This window comes from Phocoena sinus, chromosome 15 (assembly GCF_008692025.1).
Source record: "Phocoena sinus isolate mPhoSin1 chromosome 15, mPhoSin1.pri, whole genome shotgun sequence".
Classification (NCBI taxonomy): Eukaryota; Metazoa; Chordata; class Mammalia; order Artiodactyla; family Phocoenidae; genus Phocoena; species Phocoena sinus.
In genome coordinates, this window is record NC_045777.1 from 73,302,158 (window position 1) to 73,312,399 (window position 10,242).

At 38.2% G+C, this 10,242-nt stretch overlaps 1 protein-coding gene across 1 annotated transcript in view; it reads left to right on the forward strand.

The window, feature by feature from the left end:
* The window catches only part of VKORC1L1 (vitamin K epoxide reductase complex subunit 1 like 1), a 61,654-nt gene extending 51,412 nt beyond the window's left edge, over nucleotides 1-10,242 (forward strand). Inside the window, exons 2-3 of the mRNA XM_032604475.1 lie at nucleotides 1,121-1,230; nucleotides 5,016-10,242. Of these exons, the coding sequence (XP_032460366.1) occupies nucleotides 1,121-1,230; nucleotides 5,016-5,242 (337 nt within the window). The 3' untranslated portion in view covers nucleotides 5,243-10,242. The remainder of the gene's footprint in view (nucleotides 1-1,120; nucleotides 1,231-5,015) is intronic.

Here is a 10,242-nt window from a genome sequence, read left to right on the forward strand (position 1 = left end):
ATTACTTTTCCCTAAATGGAATATGAGCCCCACAAGGGCACCACTTTGACTTGTTCACTCGGGACAAGTCAGCACCTGACCCACTGTCTGCACCTGGAACACAATGAGTATTTGATGTGTAAAAGAATAAACAAATATGATCGAGATTATTTTGTGTTCCTTGACGCATATAATTGTTTAATAACAATCTTCATGGTTCTCACTTGCTTGTAAAACTAGGGTTATCTCCCAACATCATCATTATGAAAAGATTTCACTCTCTTTCTTAGACACTAAAGTCGTGTGACTAGTAAGGATTCACTTATTTATCCTTATTTTCAGGTAGTTTGTCTTCAGAACCCAAGTTTAGATTTTATTGAGTAATTTGCTACAGACTGAAAACATTTTCTTTTTGGTATTTTAAAAAGCACTTTCATTCAGAGTTAAAGTTATTATCAAAGGTTTTTATCCAAAGTAAATGTTAGTTTGATATTTGTATCAAATTTTATTAAATCAGAATTTAATTTTTAATAAGAAAATAAGATTCTGAAAATGTAAAGTCAAATGCAACATTTTCAGTTAAACTGCAAATAAAAACTGATGGGGCAAATAATGTATCAACTTTTTACTCTTGAGATAAGATTCTAGGGAAAGACTAAGTTTCTGATATTCTATTGTACATTTAAAGGTATGTTCCCAGGATATGTTTCCTCATGCATGTCCCGGTCAGGAGGCAACATTATGGTCTATGTTAGGGGAGCTTACATCAGTGACTTTTAACTGGTGGTGATTTTGCCCCCAGGGGACATTTGGCAATGGCTGACGACATTTTGGGAGGCACAGCTGGCAGGTGGGTGGAGGCCACGGATGCTGCTGAACATCTTGTAACGCACTGAATAGCCCCCCACCACAAAGAAGCGTTTAGTTCAGCATGTCAGTGGTGCTGCTGCTAAGAGACCCTGGCTTAAATCGAAAGAGCCCTTCCTCTGCAAATACTAATGCTGTCAGGAAAAGAGACTATATAGAAATGGGCAATTTAGAGTTTCAGATGGGTATGTGGGCATGATATGCTCAGATAATTCTACATTTTTTTAAATAGGAAAACTCAAGTATAGGGTTACTGGTTTTCTTTATTTTACAGATGGGGTCGAGGATTTGGTCTTTTGGGTTCCATTTTTGGAAAGGATGGTGTATTAAACCAGCCAAACAGTGTCTTTGGACTTATATTTTATATACTACAGTTATTACTTGGTAAGTATATTACAGCAAAATACAAAAATAAGTTTGTTATATTTCATTTAGTACTTTGTGTCTTTGCCCTGATGTGTGTCTTTATATTAAATAAAAGCATGTTAGTGATAGAACAACTGGTTTGTAACACATTTTGGTGTTGTGAAAACTTGGTGCACTAAGATTTTGACGAAGCTCATGCTGAACTTGGTATCTGTTGGTGTTTAATCAGGGACAGCAGCATCCCATGATGCCTAGAAAAACAAGTCGCATTCAGGGAAATTATTACTCCAAACAGTCTGCCCTGGAAACCTCTTCCCTTGTTATTTTGTATACTCTGTAGCTATTTTAAAATATTATGCATTGAGAAAACATTAATGGTATATGATATTCAGTCATAATTCCATCACCTTTACATAGCCACTATTGCCATTGTAGTCTACTCTTTTCACTTAATTTTATGTGAACTCTCTTATACTGTCTATCCTCTTAAGTGTTTTATTATTGTGAACATCAAGGCTTCAGATTTTTTAATGTCCTAAATAACACTGCACTGATCAACTTTGTTTAAAGTCCCCTTCTCATACCCCCTTCCCTCTTTGAATTATTTCTGCAAAATAAATATCTAACTGTAGGATGAAAGAATCAACAAACAAAGATTTTTTTTTGGTATGGATTTTAATAGGTATAACCAAACTGCTTTTCCCTCAGTTGTCAGGTTTCCCCAAAGCTTCATCTATCCTCATTTTTTAAAGTTTTTTCTGTAAAATTTCTAATTCAGCAGTTACATATTAGTAGCCATTATTTTAATTTTACTGTACTTTAATTTACTTTTCTTGCCAATTTAGTTATTGGGATCCTGATAATGGTACACTTCATATCTGTTACAGACATTTTACCCATTCTTTAGCCTTTTTAATGTTAGTTTCGTGAGTTTTGATTGTACAAGAGTTTTCATACTTTTAGAGTTAAATCTATCCTTTTTTGTCCTTGCATTTCAATTGTTAATATTTTATCCTGTTATCTGCCAGGTCTTCTGTCTAGCTGCAGTAGATTTATTACAAGGCAAATTGTGTATCAATTTTTCTCAATACTCCCGTCATGTTTGCCCAGTTCCATATCTGTATATCCTGCAGACATATGAAAATACGCACAAGAATATTCACAGCAGTACAGTTTAAAATAGCAAAAAATTGGAAGTAGCTTAGCAAAACATAATGGTTGAATAAATTAGGTTACAAGCATACTAGAAAATACTATGTAGCCATTGAAGGGAAAAGTAGGTGTACAAACCCTGGAAGATATAGACATAGTTTAGTGAAAAAAGCAAGTTGTGGTATAATAGATGTAGGATAAATATATGTTTATATATATGCATGTAAATGCACAGAAAATGGTGTGGTTGGGGGCTGGGGTTGAGACTTCCACTTTTTTTTTTTTTTTTTGAGAGTTCCACTTTTATTCCATTTAATTGTTTTGTTTGGATTTCTGAAGAATATAAAGTATAAGCCCATATTAAAATAACCTAAGAAAAGCTTAGACTGTGTTAATTCTTGGAGATAGGGGTTGAACAGATTTGTTTACAATATTTAATTTGTTAATTTCATTATATACACATTTTAAATCATGTGTATCATATGCATCTTTATAAATTTATTTTTAAATTTATTTATTTGTTTTTGGCTGCGTTGGGTCTTCATTGCTGCGCGTGGGCTTTCTCTAGTTGTGGCGAGCGGGGGCCAGTCTTTGTTGCGGTGCGTAGACTTCTCATTACGGTGGCTTCTCTTGTTGGGGAGCACAGGCTCTAGGCACGTGGGCTTCAGTAGTTGTGGCTTGCGGGCTTTAGAGTGCAGGCTCAGTAGTTGTGGCACACAGGCTTAGTTGCTCCGCGGCATGTGGGGTATTCCCGGACCAGGGCTCGAACCCGTGTCCCCTGCAGTGGCAGGTGGATTCTTAACCACTGCGCCACCAGGGAAGTCCCCATATGTATCTTTTCTATTCACATTTTATGCATTCACATGCATTTTTAGTGTCAGTGTCTTTACCACTGTGGCACATTTCAACTCCTCAAACATTGGTTTCCAGAGCACATCATCTTCACTTCCTTCTAAGTTGTTCAAGATACAGCCTTTTTTGGTTTTGTTTTGTTTTTGGCCGCGCCTCTCAGCTTGCGGGATCTTAGTTCCCCGACCAGGGATCGAACCCAGGTCACCACAGTGAAAGTGTCGAGTCCTAACCACTGGAATGCCAGGGAATCAGCTCTTTTATTCTGCACAACAGCCTTCGGAGGCAGTCATGATTATCATCACAGTTTTACAGTTAAGGAAAAGAGTTGCAGAGAGAGAGTAAATAACTTGCCCATATCACTTTCTTAGATAAAATTAAGGTGACAGCACTAATTTTTTTTTTTTTTTTCCAGTTTTTGGCCATACGACACGGCATGTGGGACCTTAGTTAGTTCCCCAACCGGCGGTCGAACCCACACCCCCTGCAGTGGAAGTGCGGAGTCTTAACCACTGGACCGCCAGGGAAGTCCCTGACAGCATTAATTTCTGAGGTTTTAGATGTTAGCACAGATGAGGTCAGCAAACTATGTTTTTTAGTAAAGGGCCAGATAGGAAATAATTTAGGCTCTTCTGACTGTTGCAGCTGCTCAACTCTGCCACTCTAGTGCAGAAGCAGCCATGGACGTTACATACATGAATAAGCGTGGCTGGGTTACGATAAATCTTCATTTACAAAAGCAGGTGGCATAAGTAATGCAACAGCATCTTAGTCTTAAAGAGCCTTGTTAAAGCATCATATTCTCTAGTACTGACTGGTGTTGGGGCAAGTCGGCCCCCATGGCCAAGCTGCAGTCCACAGGCAACTTCTCATTCTACTTGCAGCGGGAATTTCAGCTTCTTAATTAACCTCTTCAAACCACTACCACCTATTCTTATTTTTTCCTGTTTCTGTGATCCTTATCCATTACTTGCTGGGTAGGAGGGTATAGGTAGTTTAATATGCTCTGCTGTCTCCTCTGTCCTTGAAAATAAATGCACATGTTTTCAATACTGTTGGCTACAGGAAATTACAAAACAATACATGTGAAGATGTCAGGTAGCATCAAGAATTCAGGCAAGCCTTTGTCTTGAGAACCAAGCTTAGCACACATAACTTGATCTGGTTTGACCCGCATGTGGCCAACTGGTCAAATGCGGTTTCTTTTATGCCTCAGGGAGAGCCCTTTCTGAAATGTTTATCATGATTTTTTTTTTCTTCAGCAGCGTGTTGGCATAATCATCTCTCATTATGTTTTTTGTTTTTTTTTTTGTCTAAACATGGGAAAGCAAATTTTACTTTCCACAGGTGGGGATTCTACCTATAGTGAAAAGGCCAGGGGGAGGGTCTCATCAAATGTGTCCTGCTTGGACGAGAAGCTTGTGGTCCTCGTGTTGTTTTATTCATTAGAGGAGGCAGGGCTGTCAGTTTACAAATCTGCTCATTGCATAATGTGATTGAGAGACTGCGTATTTTCTTTGTGTGCCTTAACTGAGGCTGGTTTATGAAATAAGTTAATATTTCATCTAGAATATTGACAAGTCAAAAATATTGCAGCTATAAAACTGGTATCCTATGTGCAGAGTCAACCTGCATAATCTTAACAAAATAGACCTGTAGTTTTTGTCCTCCAATTTCAGAATGTTTTGTTGTAAGATCCGTATTCCAACACTGCAGCAAATCACAAAATGTTACCTTTTAACTCAGAAACTTTCTCTCCAGTGTCAAGGTCTGATTGAGCCAAGTGTCTCTTTCTCTTGCAGGCCTGACAGCAAGTGCAGTTGCGGCTTTAATCCTCATGACATCCTCCATCATGTCTGTAGTGGGGTCTTTGTACCTGGCCTACATCCTGTACTTTGTGCTGAAGGAGTTTTGCATAATCTGCGTCATCACATATGTGCTGAACTTCATTCTTCTTATCATCAACTACAAACGACTAGTTTACTTGAATGAGGCCTGGAAACGGCAACTGCAGCCCAAGCAGGACTAACCACCTGACGAACTCTTAACTGACAGTCTGAAGTCCCTTTTTCCATTAAGTTTATTTTGCAGCAGTTTGGTTGTTGTTGTTTTTTTTTTTTTTTTTTAATTCTTCACAACAGACACTTTCCCTAAGAATCTTAAACTGATTTTTTTAAAATCCTGTAAATTAGAAGGAGCTCTAGCTATTTTCTGTGTCAATCTTCATTTTAAATATGGATACAAAAAAAAAAAAGAAAAAAAGAGGATACGCCGAGCCAATCAAAGACAAGCTTTAACTTTACTTTGGAGATGTTTCTGAAATAATAAATGTAGCCCTAGCCTCCTTCCCTCAATTGTAAAGTGAGCAACCATTGCTAGTAATTCTCTAATGTGTATAAATTACATTTCAGCTATAACAAATGTGATCATGACATGAAAATATTTTAGAATAGATACTGTATTAAATATTGCCATGTTTACAATATGTAATGTTTTTAGCTGATGGATTTAAACATGTAGATTCAACTAGAATCCATTCATGTGATATTTGTAAATAAAGGTAGAAATATTGGATCCATCCCTGCAGAACTTACTGTACAGTTTAGTTGAAGTGTAGCAATGAAGAAATGTCAGCTTAACGTTGACTGAAGAAATAGTGAAAATAGTAAGTCCATACAGAGCATCTTGTGAAAAGCACTGAGAGCTGTGGGTCTAGCATTGACAGCAAAAATGATAGGGTGATTGGTTCCCTTTCATCTCCTTTCTCTGAAAGGAGGAAACTAAATTTGGACATTCAAGTCAAGCTTGTACCTAGTCATAAAACTGGATCAGTTATAACCTTACAGAATGAGTCATGTGACCAGACTTTCAAGTCCAAGGCCTTCAGGATACTAAAGATGGGAAAATGGGTAGATTTCTTTGGAGAAAAGCTGGAAATATTAATATGGCATTTTTAGGTAAAATCTCTTACAACAGTTGAATTTTCCTGCAGAGAATTTTCCTTAACATTGGTGCCAGTCAACCCAACAGTATTGACTTTGAAATCATCAGTAGAAGCCCAGTCGCTCCAGAGCTGGATTGCTCTTGGGTAGCTCTGTAGTGTTTTCCCTGCTTCTTTCTACACTGATTAACCAGACGTCTAGTTTAATTGTTTTAGAGTCAGATACTGGATTTGTACACTTTAGGGCTGACATGCTGCTCAGTTTGCTTAACTGGGAGAGGAGTACTAAAGGTAGAAATATCTCAAGGTGAAATACAGTACTCTTTCTAATAACTACCCAAATGCAGAGTTTGCGAAAGTGATCTGAATAAGCCCAAATGAAATAGTGACAGTATGTTTCTATGGTTAACATCTTATATCAGATTGTTAAAAGTGCCTTCTGTCTTAAATCTCAAACCAAATATTTTGTGTGTTGAACTTGGGCAGAAGTGTCCTTCCTTCCTTTCTTAGCATGAAGTAGAAAACTTGCATTCTATAGAAAGGTTCCATATGATCATTTTATTCCTTAGATTGAGAAGTAGTAGCCATGTTTTTGCCTCCAGTTCCATTCATCATTATGTTAAAAAGAGACCGGGTAACTTTTGAGTGCTTTATTTGCCTTCTGTTGAAGGGAGGGGACAGGCTCTGCTCTGTAAACTGTAACGTGCAGAGACAGCAACTGTTCAGCAGTTTCCAACTAACTCATAATTGATGCAGTGTATTCTTCTGGCCCAAGGCAGGTATAAAATCCGAGTTGTAATGTACTTTCAACCAGGTTAAACCAGTTTTGTAAAAGAGAGCTTAATTCAGATTTCATCAAGGCTTATGTTCTCCCAAGAATGTGAATATTTCAATGCCTGTTTTATTATCTATGTATTGTTCTTGTTTCTATAGTTAAAGAACTCTAGAAAGCATTGATTAGATGTCTGATATTTATGGAGAAACAAGTCCTAATGCTGGAAAACCGTGCAACGAGGTCGTCTTGTAGCAGTGCTTCCCGTCTACCCAGCAGTTTACTGCTTCTCTTTTCTCCGCTAGAGTGGAACTGGCTTCACGGTGAAGACTTCGTGGTATATATAACTCTGGTCGTGCTAAACAAGTTCCTCGTGTACCAATTTAAAATTGTTTTTCACCATATTTTGTATCAGTTAGAGTTAAAGCTTGTCTTGATGTTGCGTTCTTGCGAACATCTTCAACTCTTACATGAGAGAACGTCAGTGTTCAGCCAGACCCTTCGAATTTTTTCCTTTGCTTTTCTAAGCCTTGGGTAAACCACTGTTTCAGCTGTAGAAAAATTGTTGCCACATTCCTATGACCCCAGAATTAATATCCTCCTTTTCACTGGGTGATGACCACGTGCTGCCTGAAATACCAGCGCGGTGACGCCTGTTTCGCTGTAAGCAAAGGACCCGCCCCCGTCCCCCGCGCCCGCCCCCCCCCCCCCATGCGTGTGATTTGGTATTTTTGCCCGGGAAGAATTTAGGCTTCCCTCTACATCCTCAATTACACCCCAGAAGAGGGGGAAAACCCCATGTTATAAAATCTGAGGGCTATTTTGACGATTTTATCTTTTTTTTTTTTTTTTTTTTTGCCTGGTATGCAGGCCTCTCACTGCTGTGGCCTCTCCTGTTGCGGAGCACAGGCTCCGGACGCCCAGGCTCAGCGGCCATGGCTCACGGGCCCAGCCGCTCCGCGGCATGTGGGATCTTCCCGAACCGGGGCACGAACCCGCGTCCCCCGCGTCGGCAGGCGGACTCTCAACCACTGCGCCACCAGGGACGCCCCCGATTTTGACTATTTAGACAGAATATTTAAACACTGCAACATTATTAGCCACCAATGTGGAAGAACAGATTAGGGAAGAAATTGAATTTCTGCTTCTTGGTTTTCAAAATGACTTGTAACGACGAAGCCTCTTATCTATTTGACAGTCCTATCATTTGAAGAAATAAGAGAAGTTGTAGTTAGATGATAAATTCTAGGGAATCTAGGTGGTTTGGAGGATTTGGTATTTTTCATTGTAGCTAGTTGCTATCAGTGAGGGTAAACGTCTGGTGAAATAACTCAGGTTTAACTAGCTGTGTGCCAGGAATTACTTTTACTTGATGTATAGAGCCTCTCCTGAAATCCATTACTTCTAAGGATGTTGAAAGCATTGACTATTTTCTTACAAAGAGACAAAGGTCTATCATTTGGTACAAGAGATCCTTGGACCTACTAGGTAGGATACAGGACGAAGACTACAGTTAAATTAAAACTGTTAGTTGGCTTTAGTTTTCTTGTATTTCATTTATTTTTAAGACTATCAGCAAAAGTGCAAAGTTGTCTTCAGCAAAGCTTGACACCAATGAATGCTGACAGATCTTGTCCTGAAAAATCAGCATTGAACAAATGCCAACAAGAAACCCACTATTATTTTTGGTAACCTATTTGGGAAGGAATACCTGATATTCAGTCTTTGTCCTCGTGTATTTCTCCCCAACAGGCAAGCACTGGTGAAACATTTCTATTCAGATATTTTAGGCAGCACTTACGATTCCTAATTTGTGAGAGCTACCCTTCAATAAATCAAAGGGGGCGGGGGTAGGAGTCCAGGCTACTTGGGTAAACATTTTTTTTGACAAATTAGCCCAGAAAAGGTGAAATGTTTTGTTATAAAACTATTACGCATGGCCTAAGTATTAGGTGTATGATCTGTATAGTGCGTTCCATCAAAAATATTTATTACTAGTGCTTTAAGCTCCAGAGTAAACATTCATTTAAAATGGAGTTCACTGGGCAGATTTCCCCTTTAATATAGATAGAAATATTCTTTATCAGAGATTTAGGACACAGTTTTGCTAACTGGTAAAAACAAATGTAAATATGTAAGAATGTTTATTTGTTGCACATAACTTTTTGGTATAAAATAAATGTAGAAGTTACCTGTGGAAGTTGTGCTGCCCTCATTCTTATACTGCAGTATTGCCATTTCAAAAAAGCAGCAGAAATGAATTCAGTCTTATATTCTTGAAATTGTTTCTGTAGCTTCATTTCTACGTGTACTGAAATGTATTTCTACAGGTATTTCTACAGGTGTACTGTAGAATGTATTTCTACAGGTGTACTGAGTTGATTCTTCTCTTAAATTATATGTAACTTAGAGAAGACACAAGCAGAATTCTCAGAGATTCTAGTTCTTGGAATTCCTGTTGATTTATGATGTATGTGGTTGTCAAGAATTAATGAAAAAATGTTACTGCTTACAGTCCTGTAAGCACATAGAATGTATTAATCAGCTGTTTTTCCACTGCTTTACTTTAGCTCATCTCGAACACTCCACTGTTATAATCTAAAAAGTTAACATCTGTAAGAAAGATGATGCCATTTGAAATGCAGTTAGCCATATTTTATTGAATAGAACAAATGTGCCCTGTGTTAGAACCTTAGGACTTAAGAAATGGACCTTACCTCTAATTTGTAAAACATTTAAGTGTGTTTGTGATGTTTAATTTTTTTTTTAATGTTTGTCAAGTAAAGAGTTTTATATATTATTCCTTGACATTAAACTGGAACACAAAACTTGATTACTCCAAGGGACTTAAGTTTAGTGGTAATGAAAGACATATGTAACCACTAGAATTCCTAACATTATTTGAACTGACTACACTCTCATTTCTTAAAAATGGTCTAAAGACGGCCACTAAAATGAGGTTAAATTATCTGTACTGTTCCTTTCACGGAGCTTGGAAAGGAAGGGTAAAAAAGGGCATGTGCTGAGATGTGAAATCCCCCGCAAGTGAAGTGGATCAAGCTCTGTATTAAGAATTGTATTGTTTCACGGTCTTCTATTTGATTGGACAGTATTTTTCCAAAGCTTTCAGCTTTAAACCAAGATAGATGAACACTGAACTCTTACAAACAATGTGCCTTACTTGCCTTAATGGAGCCTGTGGAAGAGGAGGAGGAGGAGGAAAGATTCCATAAGGAAAGACCATCCTCAGGAGCAGAGCGGGTGGCGTCACCCAGAGGTACAAGAGCCTGTCCTACTTGTCTGCAGGCCCAGCCCG